Here is a 26373-nt window from a genome sequence, read left to right as displayed (position 1 = left end):
AAGAGGGCGGGGCAGGAAAGGCCTCTGTTATCATCAGCCTCCCCTGTGTTGTTACTGCTACTAGAAAAGCAATTTCTCTGGTTTTCAGCTGGGCTGGGAGAACACAGAGGCCTTTGTTTTATACCAACCACTTGCACCTTGCTTTGAAAATAACGTCTCTGTCTGTATTACAACTCCACAGGAATACAAAACAAAGGTGCAGCAAATGTGAAAAGATTATTAGAATGAATCTGACAGTCAATACAGTCTTAAGCCTATATGTAACACACATATACGTAAAACATGGAACTGCAACATATTGCGTGCCTATGAACTATTTGTTTATTAAGGGTGAACGCTAAGCCAATTGGTAGCTTGCTTTTACTTGAAGGTGTCTCTTCAAGTGATAGAAAATTTCTGGGTAGGAGGTACTGAATGACATGCGTTACTGTGGCAGAATTACAGGTTAAGGATGCTAACGGGGATCATCTTTAAAACTGCTCAGGTCTGTGAAGCCAGTGCCTTCATGGCTGCATCACCCAGGCCTGCATCCCACAGCCTAACTGCCAGGACAGAGTCTGCAGCTGTCTAACTGAAAACATTTTGAACATTTAAATAACCTACTGTCACTAGGATATACATGTGAGAAAAGGCTTTTTCAGCGCTCTTATCTGAAAATTGTGGATATTCACTGCTCACTTTCAGAGAATTCTCATGAAGATTGATTAAGTAACAGATAGGTGAGAGCTTGAAAAATCATGTTCTGCTTTAAAAAAAAAGCAAGTCATCAATATTATTGGAAAACCTGCTAGGGAGGGAGAACAAAGGATGAGCTGGCTCCTCTGCCATGTTACTCCTCTCTCAGCTTTTGACATCATCGTCCACCTCCACCTCATTACTCCAAGAATCACCCTTTCCCTTATTACCCATATTCAATCAGCAATTAAGTTCTGTCAACTTTTTCACATAAATAATTCTTGAATCTGCTCTCTCTGGTATTTCTCTTTGCCATTCTGATCCAGATTTTCATAAAACAGTCTTCAGCTGGCAAGCCTACCACCATCCAAGTATATCTCTCAAGTCTATTCTCTAAATAGCTGACCAAATATATGGTCAAAATGAATATCAGTTATGGCTATTTCCTGCTTCAAAGGCATCCAAGATTCCTGTTCATGTCCATGCTTCTCAGTATGACAAATCATTCCCTCTACAGCAAGACCATTTCCTGTCTTCAAGCTCCCTCTCCACATTCTCTGCCTTCCATTTACACTCTAGCAATGTCAATTTACTTACTACTCATCCTTCAAGACTTAGCCAAGGTAACACACCATCCAGGAAAATTTTTCTTGATGCCACCCTCTCCTAAGCCACAGCACATTCCCTAGGGCTTCTATAAAATCCTGTATCTCTTTGTATCCCTGCATGTTCTACATATTTATCTTATCTTGTTGATTTATGTGTCTGTCTCTTCTAGATGGGAACTCCTTAAAGGCAAGGTCTGTGTCATATTAGGCCCTTATATTGTCAGCATGTAGTGAACCTCAATAAATACTTATTTCTAAGTGTGAGTAAAGGAAGCTGGAGGAAAAAGAATGATATGGAAATAACTATATAAATATAAGGAGAAAGAGATGGCACAGAAACATCGGAAGTAAGTCACTTGTAAGAAAAAAGCAAAAAATGAAAGGGGCAAAAATAAAGGGATAAAGAAAATAAAGAATAAAAAAATAAAAAATAAAATATAAATAAAAAATAAAATAAAAATAAATAATAAAAATAAATAAATAAATAAAATAAAAATAAAAAATAAAGAATCATTGATGACATATGGATAAGGAGGGTCATGTGGAAGAGGCAAATGTTGAAAGGAGGGGCTTCTCTGGTGGCGCAGTGGTTGAGAGTCCGCCTGCCGATTCAGGGGATACGGGTTCGTGCCCCGGTCCGGGAAGATCCCACATGCCGCGGAGCAGCCGGGCCCGTGAGCCACGGCCGCTGAGCCTGCGTGTCCGGAGCCTGTGCTCCGCAATGGGAAAGGCCACAACGGTGAGAGGCCCGCGTACCACACACACACACACACACACACACACAAAAAAAAAAAGTTGAAAGGAGAAATAGGAGGAGGAGGAAAAATACAAAAAGAATGGGTTGATGGAGAATAGGTCTATTAGAGGACAAGATAAAATAAGCGGATTGTAGAAAGAAAAGGCAAAATTGACAAATAAAAACCAATTACGTTGAGTCCAGACAAACAGAAGAGAAGAAACCAGAAGTTGTGTTGATAAGCAATAACCATGGAAAGCAGCAAACATAAAGTAGCTATCGGGGTAGTAGAAGAAAAAAACAGTCTAGAATAATTAGAGAAAGAGAAATGATTTAATGTCAATATGAAGGAGGGAACACCTAAAAGTAAACAAGCAAACATGGAAAAGAAAGAGTAAGAAATTAGGACTTGGAAATATACTAGAGGCTGTCTTCTAAATACTGAACCATTTGTCTGTTTGTTAGACTATGGAATTTGTTAAAAACAGTAAGTTTAACATATTTTTATTAAAAATAGGGACAGATATTGACCCCAAAGTCAGCAATTCCACTGGCAATGCAGTCATTAAGTACTATGCAGCTATTCAGGCCTATTTTTTTTTAAGTTGATTTTTTTTAAGGTTAATTTTTCCATGTAATTATATTAAATGAGTTTTGCTCTCATCAAGGGCTATTGCGATTTAGTATGTGCCCTTAACTATAACAAATGAGCCAGATTTGAAATAGAAAATGTTCTTTTCTATCGGTACACTGTAAAAGACTACCGGTCTCCATTGGCATCTTAGAGTTGCTTCATTATACAAGGAGAAAATTGGAAGAAAAGCACCACGGGCAGATGTCCTGAATGCTGTCAGAGCAGGTGACATTTATGTGATGTGACTCAACTTGACATCTCTTGGTATTCCACTAGAAATCTGAGAGAGTGTTTTCACTTGTGGGTTGCAATTGCCTCAGGTACCCTGGTGCTATCCATGTCCTTCAGCAGGGGTCAGCCCATACTCATTGTTAAACACCAGTCTAACATATGGTGACCAGCTGGCAAATTGACAGTCCTGCAATGCGTGAATCTGCCCTTTCTAATAAAATATTTTGTAGGAGGTAGACCTCAAGGGATATCATGATGTTAGTTATGATGTGTCTAAAAATGTAATAGGTCTACTTTTTTTTAAATGTAGAGTTTCATTGCTTTATAATCACATTCTTTATCCAGAAAAATCAAGAGTATACCAAAGCAAATTTTATACCCATTTTAAACAACACCCTTCAATAATTGTCTATTTTGAAACTGACTAGAAATGCCTATCCGAGGAAGTTTTATCTTCTCATTTCTGGCAATGCAGAATATAACCTATTCCTGTCTCTACTGTACGTCATCCTTTGGCTCTTCTTTAATATTATTAATCATGGATTAGTATCCATGATGATTGATCCATGCCATTTTATGGCCAAAATATTTCAACCTCTCTTTGCCATCAGCTGTTGACTATAAACTTTCTCATTTCCCCACCATTCATTAGGCCTGTATGTCCCATGTTCTCTCTAAATTTTGTGGGATTCTGTAAGGAATTTAAAATTCCACACCCACTTTTTCCTAGGGCTTTTTCTCTTGCCTATTCACATTAGTTTTTAAAGAATTTAAAATCATTTGAAAATATTAGTCACCATTTATAATATCCCTACTCTACAACCCAGTGGGTTTTTTTGTTTTGTTTTGTTTTTTGTGGTACGCGGGCCTCTCACTGTTGTGGCCTCTCCCGTTGCGGAGCACAGGCTCCAGACGCGCAGGCTCAGCGGCCATGGCTCACGGGCCCAGCCGCTCCGCGGCATGTGGGATCTTCCCGGACCGGGGCACGAACCCGTGTCCTCTGCATCGGCAGGCGGATTCCCAAACACTGCGCCACCAGGGAAGCCCAGAAATCATCCTTTTTTGACAAAGATGAAGATGATGTTTTGTATTTCTTATTTGAAGAAGAGTTATATTTATCTTTTTCCCATAAATTTTCAGCAACTTTTAAAAATGCATCTTAAGTGACCATAAAAGACACAATTATCTAGAAAGTTTTACCTAGAACTTGTCTCCTGTTCAAATGAGGGAAAAGAATTAGATGTTCTCAAGTGTTATGCAAACCATGAAATGTAGAAACTAAGTTTAGTCAAGATACTGCTTGGACAGAATTTACCTGAGGTGAGAAGAGGAAAGGAGGGAGCATTATTCATGAAGAAAACATTAAGTATTCTAACTTCCAAATATCATGAAGAGAAAACTTTCACAACCCTAGTAAATCCCAGTGGGTTTGCAGGTTAAGATGGCAAATTGTCACCTATATATAACTTTTTTTCTTCTCCAAGCATCACTGAAAACACAGATGAGCTGTCTATTCTTTTTTTTTTTCTTCTTCTTCTAAAAACCTTAACCTATTAGGATGGAGAGGAAAAAAATGTGAGAAAAGGCAACAGCAAGAAATATTAGGAAACCAGGAAGCAGATAGCAAGTGGGAAATACTACAGTCAATCCAAGAAAGTCAGAGTCTAAATCAGCAGTGGGAAAACTAGGCATCAAACCGATTTAAACAGAAAGATATGTATGACTGAAATTTGGGGTGAAAGGAGAGACCGAAAGTAGCAGTTTAATTCCATCCCCTGTTCTACACCATTGAATATCTGCCTCTCTCTCATCCCAGGAAAAGTCTGGAGATTATTCCCTGAAGAGAATAAAATAGAGTCTTTGCATGAGAGGTTTTCAGACTTATTTAAAGGGTATAGTACCTTTTACTGACAACAGGGATATTAAGTGAACATCCAAATTCTTAATACTAAATGTAGAGACTAGCAGCAACTCCACGCTCCACATCTCTGCTCCCAGAACCCTTACATTTCAGGCAGGAATTTGGAAGATGCTTCCCTGGGAAACTAATCAGTGCAAGGGGGTAAGGCTTGCTTTCCTCTAGCAAGCCTGAAGTCCTTCAGTCTGATTCTGGAAAGTTCCAGAGGCTGAAGAAAAGGAATGATGAATTATTAGAAGATGTCACAGGTTGAGTGTAATAATGTAACGTAGCTTATGTGACTGTGTGGATGGTCCTTCACCAAGGAGAAATCATGTTTAAAACACTAAAGCCTGACTTTTCTGCCCTGGAATGAATGTATCACGATGGTAGTGACAGAAATACACAAAGAACCAGAGTAAAACCTGCTCCACCTCTGCCCTTTAGGTTGGAAGAAGCACTAAATGGTTGGTGAGCCAAGGGGCTTGTGTCAAGGCTCAGAAATGGTTACATCAAGTTTTACAGAAGTAATTTTTCCAGCCTGTGGTACAATACTTTCTAGGAATTTATCAAGATTCTATTAGCCACATATACACACTACCAAATGTAAAACAGATAGCTAGCGGGAAGCAGCCACATAGCACAGGGAGATCAGCTCAGTGCTTTGTGACCACCTAGAGGGGTGGGATAGGGAGGGTGGGAGGGAGACACAAGAGGGAGGGGATATGGGGATGTATGTATACGTATAGCTGATTCACTTTGTTGTACAGCAGAAACTAACACAACACTGTAAAACAATTATACTCCAATAAAGATGTTAAAAAAACAAAAACAAAAATCCTACTAGCCTCTATCAGAACTGTCAGAGCCTGTCTAATTATTTGGGTCTCTCAGTTGCAGCTAGGCCCCCACGGGTTGAGTCTCTGCTGGCACTGCCATCCCAAAGTGCCTGTCCTTCTTACCACATGTCATACTTAGATTTATTTTTTCTATCATGCCACCATCCTGATAATTTAAAACAATGCCACCATTCTGTTTCATTTAAAAAACAAACAAAAAAACCTGTCCATTTTCTACTGCCTTATATAAGCTATCACTTTCTTCATGCCCATCTTAACTTCTTCCTGTATTTATATAGTTTTCTGAGAGCCCCCAAATGGATCTAACTCATTCCTACTTCCCGGCCTCCATCCTGGGGGGTTTATCACTTATATCATCTCACTCCGCAATTCAATCCCCATCTCTCACTCAAAGTCAAATATAACCTTCACTTGTTCAGGTTTCGTTCTCTGCTTACTCTGGTCTGCATTGCTAATCCCCCTCTTCCAAATCCCAATGTATTTACAGCTAGAAGCATACAACTATTCTTATTTTTAATGTGTCATTTTTGTTTCTCCTTGAAGAAAGGACTGGTTTTTGTTCTGTGTTTAGCATGAGCGTGAAGATTTGTAATACAATGAGTAGGTACCCAGATTCTGAAATTGAACCAGCTCCAATTCAGACTCATTTGTGTGTCCTGGAGCAATTTACCTGACCTCTACGAATCTCAGTTTAACAATAAACTAGAGAACATAATAATCAAACTGTCCTGAAATTTAAAATGAGAAAACATATATATTCATCATAGTGCAGTAGAGTAAGCATTCAAAGTTTACTATTATGCCTCTTATTAATAATAAAATCGTAGTTAAAGAAAATGAGAAAAAAGAGCATTCAGTGGCATATTAGAGAATATAATTTATTATTTTTTCTTATTTAAAAAATATACAGCTATTTTAAAATCTATATGTGCGACAGAGACTGTATGCCTACCAACTGATCGACTACTTGTTGATAAATACTATACTGGCAGCTTCCCACTGCAAACAAACTAAAACACCCCCAATGAGAAAAATGTGATGTGGGTAGAATTAAGGAATAATCTATAAATAAAACTGCTAAACTTAAACCTCAGTACAACATTGCAGTGCCTGAGAAAAACTCTTAAAACAATTGGAAGTGAAAATAAGAACAAGGTTTCCTCCGTTTTAAAATAATTGGAGATTTATCACAGTTTATATGAACTGAAATTAAACTGAATGTGGGTGCAGTTCGAGTGTAAAAGATTGTCAGAATCTGAAATTCAATTTTGCTCCCCTACCTTTACTACAATTTGAACACAGAGTATTCCTCTACTGTGGCTGCCTTTGGCAGCAACACCTATAGTTTGTGAGAATTTTGGACTGATTAGCTTTTGCAAAACATGACACATCTTATTTTCCAATGAGTTATCACTCTGTGGAGTTGTGAATCTTCTTCTAACACACTAGTTACAGATTACGACACTCTCAAAGTCACTGAGCATCCTTTCCAACTTGATTCAAAGTATGTCAACAGTAAAACATTAATTCCTTTGGGAGGGAAACAGATATAGAGTAGGGAAGACTAAAGTCTATGTCTTTATCACCTGTTGGTGACATATCCTTACCTTTCCACCTTTTGTTCTACTCTCCAACCTTATTTCCCTTCTGTCCCAGTCTGGGTCCAGTCAGTTATTTCAATATATTCTTTCTAGTAGTTTCAATTCTCTCATCCCCCTGAATTCTACTGAAAATTCCTTAACATCCTAGCACTTCAGGTAAGTCTAATTCACTAGTTCTCTTGGAACAGGTGAAGAGAATCTATTCACTATGCTAATAAATGTATTAGGTTTTGAACTGGTGACTCTAAAGTAATGACTGAATGAATAATCTTTCAGGTTAACTACCTTTTATATCCCCATATCTGTTTCTGTTTTGCGACCCAAGCTCTCACTCCACTTTTGTTTTTTCACGGCTTCACATATTCCACAATTGACATCACTTAGCAAGTAGAATCTATTAGGCATATAATTCCTCAAATTCCCTCCGTTTATTCATACATTTCCTTCCTCTTTTAGAAAAAGATGTTTCTTCCTCTTTCCCATGGTTCCTAGAAAAAGTATTCCTATATGCCTCTGTTAAATGATAGTTTTTTGTTGTTGTTGCTGTTTGTACTTATACTAGTATTGTGCTTACACTTTTTAAAACTACTACGCTTTCTACATTTACACATTAGAAATACTGATATACCTAGCATGTTTCATAAAATGATTGAATTTCTATATTCACGCCACATTTTCTTCTCTATATTTTTCTCATTTTCTAACTCCTAGCCCTCCACATTAATTTAATCTATTAATATGAAAATTTTATTTTAGAGATCAGCTTGGAAATATTAAAAGACACTATATGCATTCTTTATGTAGCAAAGTATAGTATTAACACTTCTAAATTTTGCCTGAATATAAAAATAGACCATTTAACTCTGATCTTATTTACATGTTCCCTGTATAATGTTGCTACTTCACACAGTCTTTCTGTGTTGTCGTCATTGTTCTGCCAAAGCTTATTTGAATAGACCAGCATGGTTTCTGATTTCTTTGCTCACCATTGCTTCTTGCATCTTAAGTCTTCTCTAAAGGTACCCTTTTCTGGTTACATGATTTGAAATTCATCAGTTTAATAGGTCATAGACTAGAAGTCACTATTTCTTAAAGACCTTTATTTGACCTAGACTCCAAGGAAAATAATTTTGATGTTCCTTCAGGCTGTTGCATAGATATATTTCTAGTTTCCTTTTTAGAGGCACAGCTCTAGGCTTTTCCAAGAACCTCATCTCTAGCTCCCCTGACTAGTGTCTCCCCTTAATGCCAAGTGGGCATTAAAATTAAAATCTTTGTGTTCAACATTTAGGATCTATATATGGGTTAAGGAATAAACACAACGAGTTGGTGTCAAGAGCTTAAATTTATGTTACTCCACTGTTTTTTGTTTGTTTGGGTATTTGCTTATTCCTGGCTCCTTCTGAGTTCAAGTTGTTTTTCTTTCTTTTTAATTAATTAATTGAAATTGTTAAATGTCTTAATTCATTCAACACATTATTATATACTATACATATATATGCATATAAATATGCTATAGTATGTGCAACTACATATATGTATATATATATATGTATTCTATTTAGGCTGCTATAAGTTCTGGGTATAAAAAAAATAAGTCAAATTTCATATTTTCACACCACTTATGCTCCATTAGGGGTATGGAGGAAGAGCATATGTAAACAAATGAACTAGGTAATCCAAGAAGTGCTAACTGTAAAGTAGAAAGTAATAGGATCTTGTAACATAGACAGACAGGTTGGGGGGAGTCTCTATGCCATTTGGCCAGGAAAGGCTTCTATGATGGACATTCTAGCTAAGATTAGAAGATATACCATGTAAACTCATGCAGGTTAATCCGTATATCTGTTTTTGTTTACTTCTTTCTTTCCCTATTTCTCAGTGTTTATGCTCTACCCTTTTGCCTCATCTTTCGCTATAGCTATTGAATAAAAGTTGAATAACTTTTACAGTTTTATTCTATCCCTCCCCATTTCCCCTGTCCCTTCTACCTAGGATATATTCAAGTTATTCAGAAATCTCTAAATCTTGTCTTGATCATTTGCCTCCTTTAAGTTACTACTTTGACTATCTTTGTTTTATCATCTGCTCTTTTCTCATCTACTTCGTAATGAATTAATAAGGCTTTTTAATCTCTCACCTAAAATTTAGTGAAGGTACTCAAACAGAAGTAACCATAAATTGAGAATTGCCAAACTATATATCTTTTCAATCTTCACACTAATTAGGATCTCTTCAAGTAAAATACTTAATTGATAACTCACTGAAACTTCCTTAACTCTGGCCCAAGAATTGTTCTTTGCATATTACACAATTTCTTATTGAGTGCTCTGTCTTTATGGGATTCTATCTCCTCTGCCCACTTCTTAAAAGCTTTTTTTTTCTCATGGCTTTGTCCTTGATTGTTTTTCCTTCTAACTTTAGATTCTGCCTTTATATATACTCTTTATACAATATGGTGAGGAAGGTTAAGAGAACTCTCATTGACACATTTATCAAACTGATATTAAAACATAGTTCTTAGTTCAGGTTTCTTTCCATGATGTGTTGTTTTCCATATAAATGTATGGGTACTTTACGTCTAAACTTTAATTCAACTTTCTACTGGAAATATGTTTCCTTCATGTGTGTTTCCTATCTAGGTTAATTATATCAGTGTCATAAACATTTTATTTATTAATCTTCACTTTCAGAATAAACTAATAGAATAAGCATGGGTGATTCAGTTATTTAGAAGAATGTAAATGTTACATTAACCATCAATATAAAAGAGGTATACTAGAAAGAAGTTGGGTTACAAATAACATGTAGAAGAGGAAGCAGTAACAGGCAAAAGAAAGAGTAAGAGTGGGTATTTCTTCAACATACAGACTGAGAAGTTGAGATATAACTAATATACATATAGCGAGAAACACTTTATGGATAACATAAAGTGTTATAACATATAAAGTGTTACAAACATATTATCAAGGTCTATAAATATAAATAATAAAATAAATTCATGAAACCAAGGAAAAGATAGAAGAAAAGATGAACAGTCATATAAATGACCTACATTCTCATTTGCAGGAAAAGTCAATAAACCATATCTCAGAAAGTGCATTGTTTACAGATATAATCACATGGAATGAAATCATAAGGTTAAAAGTACCTGCCTCCCCTTTGTGGAGGTAAGGATGTTTCTCATAAATTTTTATTATTCAATTGGTTTCACTTTGCTATTTCTCTCTCCACATATATATATACATATAATATGTAGAATATAGTATTGCTATATATAATATATTGGTATTTTTTACATATGAGGAAAATGTACGTGTGTGTGTGTGTGTGTGTGTGTGTGTGTGTGTGTGTGTTTAGTGTTGTCTGGGTCAAATTTCCTAGGAATATGGTAACGTCTTTCAACATGTAAATTTAAGTTTAGTATTATGTATGGAAAACTTTCTTGGTTTATACTTTTAAATATTAGTTGTTTATTATTTCTTTTTTTCAAAGTGTCTAACATATGTCTATCAGATCTCCTTTGCCTCTTCTCCATTTCAAGCTTTTTTCTCTGAGCCTTTTCTTTTTTTAAAAAAAATCTTTATCTCACAGTCATTCTTTTGGTTAATCCCCTGCTTGTCCTCCCCTTATGGAATTTTTATCTGAATCTATTTTCCTTTGGACACTTTATTATTTTTTTATTTTTTAGATATTTTTGACCTTTAATTTTTTCCCTAAGTTTTATTAACTCATTGCATTCCTCATTTCATTTTTTCTTTTTTTTTTTTAATTTATCTTCTTAGTTTTTGATCTTCTGAGTCCAGGTTTTAAAAGCATGTATCTTCAACTCTTTATATTTTGAAATTCACTGTAGTTTGGAGTGTTGTGTTATAGTTTTATTGTTCTTTTGTATTTGTTTTCTAGATGGAAGGTTTTCATCAGCTGAATTGTTTTGATTCTCACTTTTTTCAGCTTTATTGAGGCATAATTGACAAAATTGTAATATATTTATAGTGTACAATGTGATGATTTGATATATGTATACAATATGAAATGATTACCACAATCAAGTTAATTAACACATCCGTTACCTTACATAGTTACCTTTTTTGCATGAGAACTCTTAATATCTACTCTCAGCAAATTTCAAGTATTAATAGCTGTGGTCAACATGCTATATATTAGATCCTCAGAACTTACTCATCTTATAACTGAAAGTTTGTAATCTTTGATCAGCATTTCTCTACTTCTCCCGCCCTCCAGCCCCCACCATTCTATTCTGTTTGACTTTTTGTTGTTGCTGTTGTTAAAGATTCTGCATATAAGTGATACTATTCAGTACTGGTCTTTCTCTGTCTAGCTTATTTCACTTAGCATAAGGCTCTCCTGGGTCATCCATGTGTCACAAATGAGTAGGGTTTCCTTTATTATGGCTGAAAAAATTCATATGTATCATTTATGTAAATTAATCATATATACAAATTTACTTTTTATATATGACATTTTCTCTATCTATTCATTCATTGATGGACACTAAGACTGTTTCCATATCTTGACTATGGTGAGTAATGCTGCAGTGAACATGGGAATACCAGTAACTCCTAAAGATAATTATTTCATTTCCTTTGCATATGTACCCAGAAACACGTTCATTTTCTATATCTCATTATGTAGCTTCGCATGTCATCGGTCTGAATCTTTTTGATTTTAGACAGGGCTCCTGGATCAAGAACACTCTCTTTAATCACTACTGTGAAGTATACTTTCTTTAATGGATAACATTTTTGGTGGTGGGGGGGAAAGGGGGGTGACATATATTGTGATTCTCTTTCATTTCTCTAGGTTCCTTCTTATTTCCTATCTATGTCCTTTTCGATCACTGACATACCTTCAGTGTCACTTGTCCTGTATTTTCCTTTATTTCTCAAAAGTGACATTTCCCAAATCCAGACCCATTCAATTTTAAGCTCAATCTCTATAGTTAATGTTGTAAAATGACAAGTCCCAGACCTGTGGTTCAGTATTTTAGCACTTAGCAACAGGTGTTCTCATTTTGGGCCAATTTTCTTCTGTGCTTTTATCTATTGCCTTTTCACATCCCTCCCATTTCTACTAGTTGTTTTAATTTTCTCAATGCCTGCTTTCCAGATCCATACGTTTATGTTGATGACAGAGTACCAGCAGTAGCTCTGTTGGAATTTGGTGTTTATTTCTCTACTTAAAGGTAGTACTTTGAAACTCACACTATTTTCTGTATCTTAATAATGTTAAAAGCTGACATCACTTAAGGTTTTATTTGTGCTTCTTTTTAGTCTTAACTTTTGGGAAAGTTTGCATGAAATGATTTAAGTTTAGTCAACTTCCACTCCCCTAGGACTAACTTGAAGCAAAATTATAAATTATTTAAAATATCTATATACTTATCATAGAAAATTAACAAATTATAGAAAATTAAAAGTAATTAACTTACCCACCACTAAACTACCAAAACATAGTCAGTATTTAATATCACTGTAGTATAGTTTGTTTCTTATACACAGGCACATTCATGTCTATGTTTTATATATATATAAAATATATGTGCAGAGTAGAGGAGGAGAAGTTTCTCAGAATCTTTGTAGAGACTGAGCAATAGGTTAAAACTGAATTCTGTGTATGAAAGGAAATGGTAAGACATTTAGAAGTCATGGTAGGGGGTTAGAAAAAAATGGCAAGAACCAAGAGGGGCAAACATAAACTGATATCTAACAGGTATTCTTTATGAAATTGTATATATAATATACAGATATAGATACATATAGATATTAAAAGTTTATGAAAGTTTTTAGTTTATATATATTGCCAAATTACCACAAGGCTTATATCAACATATGCTTTTATTACCATACCTTTTCTGTAAAGGGCTATTTTAAACGTTTTGGCCAGTTTTACAGAATTAAAACATACGTTATTTTAAATATTTTAGGTTAAAATATTTTCACATACTTATGGCTCATATCTTTTATGGGGAGAAATTGGTTAGCTATCTGCTCATATTTTTTGCCCATTCTTCTACTAGGACACTAAAAAAAAATTTAATGTCTGTAAGTATTCTTCATATACAAATGACATCAAATTTTTGTTATTTTTTGTTACAGATGTTTACCCAATTGTCCATTTATATTTAAGTGTTGTTTAGGACATTCTATTGATATTTAGAATTTTTAATGCCACTCAATTTAATGATCCTTTTTTATGAGTTCTTTGTCTATAATGCTTAGAAAGCTTTTCTCAATCTTAATTTTAATGAAATATTCATGTATATTTTTTCCATGTATTATTATTTTAAAATTACATTTATTTCATTACTCCATCTAAAAGTTATTTTTGTGCTTAATATATAGGTATATAAATAAATAGTTTTGTAATTATACTAGGTCTGCTTCAGAGTATTCTTCTGTTCTGTGGCTTTTAAAATTACATCAAGACAAAATTATTTTAATTGTTGTAGTTTTGTATATTTTAGTAAATGGTAAGGTAATTACATTTTAGTAACTGGTATTGCTCTTTGGCTAGCTCTGTAAAATAATATTGTGACGCTATAAGAAACATGTTTATTACTTCTACAATATACAGACAATGTATGATTCCTTTGTGTATATCATTAAGTCACTGTAATTTCAAATATATCTAGTTGATATCTCAGTATGTGGCTATGAAAATCAATCATTCAGATAGCTCCAATAGAGATCATAACTTGATTTACCACTTTCTTTGTAATAAAAAAAGAAAAAAAAGCTAATACGATACACAGAGAAGGTTCCTGAGAGTGAGGGTATAAGTTGGTTTCTAAAATTATTCCTCAGCAGTTTATGAGAAACTTTGCCACATTTATTTACCAAAACCTCTAGAAGGACCTACCTACAACTTTCTAATTCTTTATTATTTGCTTTTCCCATACCACTTAATTTTTAGCACCTGACACTCAGAGAAACTTAAGGTTTCACTACTGTGACAAATATTTCTAACATTATAAATATTACACATCATTTCCCACATAATTACCTTGTGAAGTCTGTCATCTCCATCATGATCATACACATCTTCTTGGCGAGAACAATGATATCGTTGCTCGTATCGTCCCATATCTCAATCTCAGCATCCAGCTTACTCTTTACTTTCTTGAAATCAGCAACTTGCTCAGCTATCTTTTCCTTTTCTGCCTCAGGCAATTGAGTCATCTTAGCCTAAAACAGGTGTTAATTAAATTTATAATCATTCCACTATGTCAAAATACATTTTAGGAAAAAAGCTATCATTATCGGATATTCATAAAACTTGTTCATTTAAGAATAGAGACCTATCATTGTTTTTTCAAAGTCATATAATAAAACTTCCCAGGTTTAATTTTTCATATAAAAATCTATTGAATATAATTGTTTGCTCTAGAACTACAATGTTAAATTTAATACAAAAGTATAATTTAATATGTGACATATTTAAATCTACTCCTTAATATAAATGTATGACTTCTCACATTTTAACATATTAAAATTTTAACTTAATTCAAACTTAATGTAATTCCTCACATATGTTAGAAAAGCATATACCTTATTTAATTTTATTAATAGTATGCTTCAAAAGGTAGAAGTATAATAAACTATAGCTTGAAATGAGACTGTTTATCTATGTATGTATATACATTGATTCTTATGTAAACAATGAATACACACTGGTAAACAGTACAGTATACATTTATAAATCATATGTATATAGACAAGCACATATATAAAATCCTAAGGATTAATGTGTATATGGTGCATAGAAACATATTCAAGTGTGTATGTGTATTACAAACTATCTGGAGGAAGAATAAAAATGTTACGGGCAGGGTTTATTAAGTCAGCCCTCCCTAATTAGCATCCTGAGTTTTTATGTGCTATTTTTCTTTTCTTTGCGGTACTCGGGCCTCTCACTGTTGTGGCCTCTCCCGTTGCGGAGCACAGGCTCCGGACACGCAGGCTCAGCAGCCATGGCTCACAGGCCCAGCAGCTACGGGGCATGTGGGATCTTCCCGGACCGGGGCACAAACCCGTTTCCCCTGCATCAGCAGGAGGGCAGGAGGATTCTCAACCACTGCGCCACCAGGGAAGCCCAGGTGCTATTTTCTTATACACAGTAAACTTAATGCACTGGCATAGTACTATTCTTTGTATATGTCATATTTTGAACAGTATGCAAACTTGCTTCTTGCACCTGCAATTTAAAATGTGGGATGGTAGAGAACTATCTGTACCCCTAAACTACCATATTCACAACCATAGCATCTGGGACCTATGACTTTTTGTCAAATAAAAAAGAACTCTGAAATAAAAGCAATTCGATAATAATAATCAAGGCCATAAAATTTCATGAGATTCAATCATCTTGTCAAAAAAGAAGTCCATACATAATCCAATAGTAGAAGAAATAAATAAGTTTGAGAAGGAACATTTAAAAAGGATAAATCATATAAGTGGAATTTACTTATTTGATTATTCACAGGGAACATGTGATACCTACAATGCTTATATATTAATATTTCCAGATGCTGATTTCTAGTTCACCTATAAATGGGGAAATTGGAAGAAATCACCTCAGAAAGCTTTACAAAAATGTGGTTATTAGGTTAAGAATACTAAAAACACACTTTATTGAGGCAATAGTGTACAATAGCAATAAAATTAAGTATATGAAATGAAGGAATTATAAGAATGGTCAATGGAAAATCTGACCAAAATATAAAAATCAAAGAAGCAATATCAAATATCTGTCATTTATTATCTATCATAAGCCTAATTCGGGGTCTAAAATAACTTGACATTTGTAAAATCTCAGAATTAGTTATCCATGCTTCAGCTCTAACCTATTAAAGAAACTAAACGATGAAGCTTTCTGATTTGAAGTTTTCTTTAAGCTCCTTAGCATAAGGCTTGATACATATTGAGTTCACAATAAATGATAGTTATTCCCTATTGAATAAAAAATAAAAATATATTCACACATCTAGCGCTTAAAATTTGCTTTCTTTTCATTATATATTTTATTTTATTTTAAGAACTAAATAAAGCTATGAGACTAAGTTTTTAATTGATGAGTGTACAGATGACTCTTCCTTAGGTGCTGAAAATAGTTTGTAGTTTCTTTTCTCAGGAAATGTGGCCTATGTGACACATTAAAGGAAGAGCAGCTTTTACTGCTGCTGGTATGTGGCAAAGCATGTAAATAAGGACACAACTCCCTTATGTCTGAAATCAATAGTATACAAGCCATTAAGAAAGTTGTAAGCTACTAATGCACTAAACTAGCTCAAAAACAGAAATGGGGCTTCCCTAGTGGCGCAGTGGTTGAGAGTCCACCTGCCGATGCAGGGGACACAGGTTCGTGACCCGGTCCAGGAAGATCCCACATGCCGCGGAGCGGCTGGGCCTGTGCGTCTGGAGCCTGTGCTCCGCAATGGGAGAGGCCCGCATACCGCGGAAAAAAAAAAAAAAAAAAAAAAGAATTTTCTCCTTCTTAACTACTGGTCATTATCATTCTCTCCATTTTCATAAAAACGTATTTAAACTTCCAAATGATAACAGCTATAGACCAATTTATTTGGGGTCTCTTTTTACAACCTTTATCTCAGAGATAATAAATGCATGACTCTGGATCTAAGAAATAATTTCGACGTGTATACTGGCATACAGTGGAAACTTTTTGACTATCCTCATGCTTAAGTTCAAACTGTTTAAGAGGTGATCTGGTTAAGTGTATTCCAATTTCTGTTCCTTGGAATGCCATTGATTCACAATATGACCTTGAGGAAGTCACTTAACTCTCCTGTCTACATTTCCCCAGACACAAAATGACAATAACTGCAACTGCTATCCACCTATCATGCAGGGAACAGAGTCGATTATTGGATAGCATTGACTGACACTGTCCTGGGACAAGAATCTTATGGGTTGCACTCAGTTTCCTTAGTAACATCTCCACTTACATGGTGAATTACAATTGGCAGATATTTACTTTTGACAAGATAAGGGCCAAAAGTTGGGCAATAGTTTACAAAACTAAAAGTTCTGGAGAATTCTGACTCTTTTTTTTACAAGAGGAACAACAGGGACAAAAAAGCATTAAATTACTGACTGACACCTTTACTGAAGATTTTTTATTTTTTTTTATTTTTATTTTTTTTAACATCTTTATTGGAGTATAACTGTTTTACAATGGTGTGTTAGTTTCTGCTTTACAACAAAGTGAATCAGTTATACATATACATATGTTCCCATATCTCTTCCCTCTTGCGTTTCCCTCCTTCCCACCCTCCCTATCCCACTCCCTAGGTGGTCACAAAGCACAGAGCTGATCTCCCTGTGCTATGCGGCTGCTTCCCACTAGCTAGCTATCTATTTTACATTTGGTAGTGTATATATGTCCATGCCACTCTCTCACTTCGTTTACTGAAGATTTTTAATGCTTCTGTGAAGAATTTATTATATGCCATCAATCAATTGCAATCATTATGAAAATATCAAAATAGAACTTCAGAGAATATTTGATATTTAGGAATTCTGGGTGAATGTTCCTTATTGGATTATTTTTTGCTGGATAAGCAAAGAAACTGAGGTACAAAGCTCAAGACAAATCAAGTAAGTGGAATCTCTGATATTTATTGCCAGCTGACTATGTGGTTCTGTTCCTGCTCACATATACAGAATACAACTCTGATATAAACAGCTAATAAAGGCTTTTTGCATCCCGCTGTCCAAATGAAATTACATTGTATGTTAACTGATTCTAAAATCTGTTCCAAGAGACAATGAAAATAACATTTATATATGTCAAACACTCTTCTAGGCGCCTTAACATATATTTAATCTTCATAACAGTCCTCTGAGGTAAGAACACTATTATGCTAAGATTATGAAGCTGAGTCTCTAAAAGGTTAAGTGATTTACTCAAGATTGTAGTGTTAGTAAATGGTAGAACCAGAATGAAAACCCAGAAACTCTGACTTGAGTTTTTGTTCTATCACCATGCCTGCAAACAAGAGGAATACTGCCCACCATAAGCCAAAATATCTATATTCTCCTTGCCGATATTTCTCTATCACCTCCTACTTTTGAATGCAATTGTTCTCCAAAATATAGCCACATATCTTTTACAATATAAGTTTCCTTATTTGCAAACTAGAAAAAAATGATATTCACATCACAGGTTGTTTTAGATATCAAAAGAATGAATGTATATGAATATACTTTTAAAAATTCTTAAGTGCTATTAAATGCTGTTACTCATACTAAGAGATTCAGTTCTTCACTCTACACAGTTAGTGATCCTCAGAATTCTATTTCTCAGGTTATTCTCCTCTCTTCAACAAAAGTTGTGTGTTCCCATTGGCCTATTAGGCATTTTCAAGTATACATATATCATTTATAATTTTAGCTCTAAAACAGAGGTAAGCAAAATTTTTCTGAAAGGGCAAGATAGTACATAGTATACATTTTGCAGGCCGTACCCTACCAATCTATTGCATTACTTAACTCCACTGCTGCTGTAATGTGAGAGCAGTCATAGACCCTGTGCTAACAAATGAGCGTGGCTGTGTTCCCACACAACTTTATATGGACACTGAAATTTCAATTGCCTATAATTTTCACACATCACAAATACTATTCTGATTACATCTATTCTGAATTTTTTCAACCATTTAAAAATGTAAAAAACAAACAAAAAACCCCTAAACAACAACAACAAAAAGCCCATTAAAAAACCCAAAACAAAACAAAACAAAAACATTCCCCGCTCATGGGCTGTACAAAAACAGTCAAAGGGCCAGATTTGATGAGCTGGCTACAGTTTGCCAACGCTTGCTAAATCCTTTATCTTTATGTTCATTTCTGTCACTAGTACTACCTGCCATCCAGTCTTGAAATCTCATTAAAAAAAATAAAATTCTCCCCTTTTATCTATCCTGTTCTGATAGGCACAACATTTGTCAATTTTATCACTAACACTTTTATCACATCTATCTCTTTCTTTGTCTTCCTATTACTATTATACAACTTTGGGTCTTAATTTTCTCTTTCATTTTCAATCCTTTTGTCCTGCCACGATTTCATTCAAGCTTTCTGACTGATAGAATTGTGTAGTTCTTCAGCTAAAAAACACCTTTCATGTCTCCTTATTGAATAGACTATAAATTCTTCAAATATCACCATTAAATTTAATTAAAGTAGAAAATTCACATAGAAAAATGCCCAAATCTTAAATGTACAGTTGAACAACTTTCACAAACTGCGGGAATCCATGTACCTAGAACCCAATTAAGAAAAAAACAGCATCACCCCCCAAAACCTCCTTGTGTCCTATTCTAGTCACTATCTCCCAAGAGCAATCAAATAACAACCTGTAAATCTAAAACTATAGATTTTTCTGTTTCTGAACCTTATAAAAATGGAATAATAATATATGTACTCTTGTACCTGGCTTTTTATGTCCAACATTTATATATATGAAATACATCTATATTATTGCATGGAGTTATAGTCTGTTTATTCTCATTGCTCTATACAGAGTATTCCACTGTATAAACATATACCATTCATTTATCTGTTTTTCTATTAATGGCCTTTTGGGAAACATATTTTTGTCTATTATGAATAGTAAATATTCTTATACTTTTCTTTTGGTGCACACATGGGTGCGTTCTTCTTCAGTCTACATCTAGGAGTGAAATTACTATGACACAGGCATCACCATGACCTTTGCCCCTACCAGCTTTTCTTTTTATTTATTTATTTATTTATTGGCTGCATTGGGTCTTTGTTGCTGTGCACGGGCTTTCTCTAGTTGCGGTGAGTGGGGGCTACTCTTCATTGCGGTATGCGGGCTTCTCATTGCGATGCCTTCTCTTTGTTGCAGAGCACCAGCTCTAGGCACACAGACTCAGTAAGTGTGGCTCACGGGCTCTAGAGCACAGGCTCAATAGTTGTGGTGCACGGGATTAGTTGCTCCGCGGCATGTGGGATCTTCTGGGACCAGGGCTCGAACCCGTATCCCCTGAATGGCAGGCAGATTCTTAACCACTGTGCCACCAGGGAAGTCCCCCTACCAGCTTTTCAATGTCATTTCATCTTCCTTTCAATGTCATTTCATCTTCCACTGTACCCTCAAGCTAAACCAAGCTATTTGCTGTTGCATGTAAATATCTTAAGATATTGTCCATTAATTTTTTTGCTCATCTTCTTTCCTTTCCCCATCTCTGTTGGTCCAAACTTAATCATATTTCCAAGCCCAATTCATATAGTATATCCTCTTTTCTTCTCCAGAAGAAAGGAGATATATTATATAATTATATATTATATATATATAATATATAATTATTCTTTTAAAGGTTTCAGAACATGTTACCAGTTTTTCCCTCAAGATGTTTATACCGTTCTCTACTGTAGCCTAATTATTTGCAAATGTGACTATTTTATCTCACTATAGGAAAGGTCTTTGAAAGCAGAATCATATTTCAGAGTAATAGTGGTGAATCTGTCTATCTTATTTGCTTTTTTGTGGGTTTTTTGGTCTTCAGCCCCAGACTATAAGATTCCTGAACATAGGAACATAAACATGATAAATGTTTGTTTGCAGTTGTTAATAGAAACTGTCAAGACATAAAGAAGAATAGGCTTGTGGGATCAAAATTTTATAGCACTGGTCTTGCATTTTGTCACTTACATTTACACATTTTCTAAGCTTCTACCTGTACAAGGTAGAAATTCATTTCTCTTATTTTTCCTGTCCACTTTCTTTTTTAAATTTTTTTAAAATTTAATTTTTATTTTATATTGGGGTATAGTTGATTTACAATGTTGTATTAGTTTCAGATGTACAGCTAAGTAATTCAGTTATACATATACATAAATCCATTCTTTTTCAGATTCTTTTCCCATGTAAGTTATTATAGAATATTGAGTAGAGTTCCTTGTGCTATACAGTAGGTCCTTGTTGTTATCAATTTTATATATAATAGTGGGTATATGTTAATTCCAAAATCCTAATTTCCTGTCCAGGATTTTGTTATTCTTCTAAGACTATATTAATAGCACAACTGATCTTCTCATTTTTTATCTACTTTTTAATTTCATTATGCTCATCACTACTATTTAAAATGTTGATATTCCTACATTAGTTCTTTACTTAAACACTTTAAATGATTTTTATTAACACTTTAAAAAGACAAAAAGGAAAGAAAAAAGTGATAATAGAAAAAAATGCAAAAAATTGTTGTCATACAGACCTCCATTCAAACTCCAGCTCTGCCAAGTACTAGCTTTGTAGATAGTAATGTAACCATCCTAGATCCGAGTTTCATCACATGTTAAATGATGACAATCTTATTAGGGATTTTCTGACAATTAGAGTTATGTCTGTAAATAGTGATAACTAGAATACATTAGGGACTTAGTAAATGGTGCTTACGATTCATGTATATAAATATGATAGCCTGGCCTCCAAGACTTTCTACAACATTATGGGAAAGGACAGTTAAAAATATTCACTTAGCTACCTTATAGAGTTCAGGTAGAGATCAAGTAGTATATTTTGAGTGAATACATTCCATAAGCAATAAACTATATGGTAACAGAAGCTCACTATAATTCTCTTATTTTCAGAAGCTCTAGAATACAAATTGCTTATTTTACAGATAAGGAAACTGAGTTCCAGGGAAGAGCAATGTCTTGAAAAATATTACCCAGCTGGTTAATGGCAGATTTGGTACATAAATCCACCTGTTGCCATTATTAATAGTTCTCTCTTCCCACAAAAATGTTCTGCTTTACTTAGCTATAACTTTTTTTTTGCTATAACTTTTACATGAAAATTGAATTCTTAAGTAAATCATATGACTCTGTTACATTCCCTATCCATAAACCTGGATGGAACACAGAAATAGTATTTTATTAATAAGTAAGCCACAATTACTAGTTTTTATAAATATTAGGGAATTCCTAATCAATTAGTATTACTCATGTGGGTGGGTAGCTAGAACTCGACATTCAAAATGAAATGTTTTATAAACTTTAAAATATATGCCTGGTGTATGCATACTGGTTAAATATTACTAAAAGGGGAATTCTTGTTCTTACCTTCAGAGTATACCTAATTTAATAATAGCATTTATAATTTTTTAAATAAGCCCAGAGGCATTTGGGGATGGATATGGTTTTAATATATCAAAAACATAAGCAGTAGAACATTTCACTGGAGTTTAGAAAATCTAAAGTGCTGCCAGCAGAAATTCAACTTAATTAAAATTGGGAGAACAAATTCATAAAAAAAGGTTTTTGCACTGATTTTTTAAGCATACTAAATTGCTATTTCAAACATATTCATGAGAGTTCATTAGAGAAAGTTTTCCATAATATTTTAAAATGATATTTAGGGATTAAAATTGGACTCTGCTTTAAGGAATAATAGACATTTATACATTTTTATATGTAGTCCTTTAAATCAAATTTATAAATATATTAGCTTTCAGTTTACCCATTTGTCAAAAATAGCACTTTTAAAACCTTGTGGGGTACACTCACAGTTTCCTATCAGCTATAAAACTATCTCATTTTATTATAAAACCGTATAGGCTTCAGGGGCTGGGTTGAAAGCTTACTTGATTGATTGCCTATTTTCTTTTTTTTCTCATACCAAATAAACCTGCAACCCTCTTTTTAATTTTTTAAATATTTTGAATTTTATTTTTTTATACAGCAGGTTCTTATTAGTTATCCATTTTATACATATTAGTGTATACATGTCAATCCCAAACTCCCAATTCATCACACACACACACACACACACACACACACACCGCCCCCCCACTGCCACTTTCCCCCCTTGGTGTCCATGCGTTTGTTCTCTGTATCTGTGTCTCAATTCTGCCCTGCAAACCAGTTCATCTGTACCATTTTTCTAGGTTCCACATATATGCGTTAATATATGGTATTTGTTTTTCTCTTTCTGACTTACTTTACTCTGTATGACAGTCTCTAGATCCATCCACGTCTCCACAAATGACCCAATTTTGTTCCTTTTTATGGCTGAGTAATATTCCATTGTATATATGTACCACATCTTCTTTATCCATTCACCTGTTGATAGGCATTAAGGTTGCTTCCATGTCCTGGCTGTTGTAATAGTGCTGCAATGAACATTGGGGTGTATGTGTCTTTTTGAATTATGTTTTTCTCAGGGTATATGCCCAGGAGTGGGATTGCTGGGTCTTATGATAGTTCTATTTTTAGTTTTTAGTTTTTTAAGGAACCTCCATACTGTTCTCCATAATGGTTGTATCCATTTACATTCCCACCAACAGTTCAAGAGGGTTCCCTTTTCTCCACACCCTCTCCAGCATTTGTTGTTTGTAGATTTTCTGATGATGCCCATTCTAACTGGTGTGAGGTGATACCTCATTGTAGTTTTGATTTGCATTTCTCTAGTAATTAGTGATTTTGAGCAGCTTTTCATGTGCTTCTTGGCCATCTGTATGCCTTCTTTGGAGAAATGTCTATTTAGGTTTTCTGCCCATTTTTGGATTGGGTTGCTTGTTTTTTTAATATTGAGCTGCATGAGCTGTTTATATATTTTGGAGATTAATTCTTTGTCCATTGATTCATTTGCACATATTTTCTCCCATTCTGAGGGTTGTCCTTTCATCTTGTTTGTAGTTTCCTTTGCTGTCCATAAACTTTTAAGTTTCATTAGGTCCCATTTGTTTATTTTTGTTTTTATTTCCATTACTCTAGGAGGTGGATAAAAAAAATATCTTGCTGTGATTTATGTCAAAAAGTGTTCTTCCTATGTTTTCCTCTAAGAGTTTTATAGTATCTGGTCTTACATTTAGGTCCATTTTGAGTTTATTTTTGTCTACAGTGTTAGGGAGTGTTCTAATTTCATTCTTTTACATGTAGCTTTCCAGTTCTAGCACCACTTATTGAAGAGACTGTCTTTTCTCCATTGTATATCCTTGCCTCTTTTGTCATAGATTAGTTGACCATAGGTGTGTGGATTTATCTCTGGGCTTGCATTACTTGATTGACTGCCTGTTTTCTAATGGTAATAATAATAATGGTAATTAACATTTGTTCATGCTTGTCACATGCCAGTAACTTTGCTAAGCACTTTTGAAAAATTATACCATTTAAATAATATTACAGGGTTGATATTTTTAATATTTATCTTTTACAGTCATGGAAATGAGATCTCTAGGGGACATATACATGTCTCCTATAAATGAAAAAGACGTCCTCTGATTTTTTTTTTCCTTTTACATAACACCTCCTTGTTTATGGTTTCATTTACAACATAGTGTTTAACACTAGGGTTAAATGTTAGTTTTGAAAAAAATTAGTCATATATTATTTGTAAACCAACTTGTGTCCTGGTTCTAGGGGAAAATAAGGCTGTAAAAGGCATTTGGAAGACAAATGGAGAAATCTGAAGATAGACTGAGTATTAGGAAATATTAAGAAATGATTGTTAATTTTCTTCCATGTGATAACAACATATGGTTATATAAGAGCATACCCATTATTTTAGGAGACACTGGCTGAAATATTTAGGCATGAAATGCTATGGTGTTGCAAATCATTCTGAAGTGATTCAGAAATAAAAAGCAACTATGACTCTGGAAGTATGTTAAAATTACTATATCTAGATCATGGAAATATGCATGTACATGTATGAGGGTTAAATTTTTCTATACATTCTAATTGAAAAAATAAATCAATAAATAAAATGAAATAAAATTTAAAATTATTTGAAAAAATTTTAAAAGCTTGTAAAACAGATAATATTTTCTATTTTCTTATTTTGTCATGGTATCAGGGATTTTATAGGCCATATAATCTATTCTCTTAACCCAAAATACCTTTCCGTCTGTCATATCCCTGAAGATGCTTCAGCCTCTCTTTGGACATACCTGAAGGCTCAGTTCTGAGTTCTCTGGTGCTAAGAGATAAGTAAATTTTACCAGTAAAAACCAAAACTGAATGAGATTCATGACCTGCAAAAGTAATCCTCACATAGACTAGTGTGGCTGAAAACCCATAGGAAACAAGTTCACTCAGAATCTTGGTATATATCATATGATTGAAATTTAAATAAATGTGGCTATAGCATCAACCTTTCTCTAAAAAGAAAGGTTGCTAACTCAGAGTAGGTGATCTACATGGAGGCTCAAAAGAAGTGGTGCCGGTGGGAGGAGGTACCAAAAATCTGACATGAGAATCCCAATCATTTTGACAGATGTGACCCTACCATTGCCATATAGTTTTTGCAATACATGTTTTAGCTATAGAGTTAATACTAAGCCTTTAACATCTTTCCTCTGGTTCCTTTCTCACCAAAACAGGTAGATTATTATAAACTGTCTTCCACAGTAGAGTTTCTCTATTGGAAAGGCATACTTTAACAAGCTTATATGAGTATTCGTATCTAAATGGTTCCATATATTTTTAAAATCTAAACATTGCAAGGATTTAGATTAATTTATATTCAACTGTATCATGTTTTCTTTAGATCTTCATTCCAGGTTTTTGTAATACTTTTTGTCTTGGGTGTCACTAAGATGGAAAAAATAGAAATACTCAGGTTTTGAAATTACACAGCTACACATAAAAAAGGAACAATTCGGGGCTTCCCTGGTGGCGCAGTGGTTGAGAATCCGCCTGCCGATGCAGGAGACACGAGTTCGTGCCCCGGTCCGGGAAGATCCCACGTGCCGCGGAGCAACTAAGCCCGTGAGCGCGTCCGGAGCCTGTGCTCCGCAACGGGAGAGGCCACAACAGTGAGAGGCCCACATACCGCAAAAAAAAAAAAAAAAAAAAAAAAAAAAAAGGAACAATTCAATAAGTGAATATTATAAAGGCTGTGAGAAACTCAATCAAGTTTTAGAAGCCCATTCATTTAATCACAAGTCTGCCTTTAGGATGTGACTCAGAGCCTAGCATATTTTACTTTGCACACAATTTAAATAAATTTAGTTACCTGAATTCCATGCCCACTTTACAGTAAAGTGGAAGTAGAGAGGAAGAGTGCTAGTCTGATCCCAAGGAAGGAAAATAAAATCTATCAAAGAAGAGACAGAAAGCT

At 34.4% G+C, this 26373-nt stretch overlaps 1 protein-coding gene across 4 annotated transcripts in view; it reads right to left on the bottom strand.

Annotated features, from left to right (window-relative positions):
- CTNNA3 (catenin alpha 3) overlaps nucleotides 1-26373 on the bottom strand; it is a 1725986-nt gene that overhangs the window by 112293 nt on the left and 1587320 nt on the right. For all 4 annotated transcript variants that reach the window (XM_067025523.1, XM_059054939.2, XM_059054940.2 and 1 more), the window contains one exon: nucleotides 14269-14450. In XM_067025523.1, coding sequence (XP_066881624.1) covers nucleotides 14269-14450 — 182 coding nt within the window. The remainder of the gene's footprint in view (nucleotides 1-14268; nucleotides 14451-26373) is intronic.

The sequence above is a fragment of the Kogia breviceps genome, chromosome 2, assembly GCF_026419965.1.
Source record: "Kogia breviceps isolate mKogBre1 chromosome 2, mKogBre1 haplotype 1, whole genome shotgun sequence".
NCBI lineage: Eukaryota > Metazoa > Chordata > Mammalia > Artiodactyla > Physeteridae > Kogia > Kogia breviceps.
This window is presented reverse-complemented; position numbering and strand designations above follow the sequence as displayed.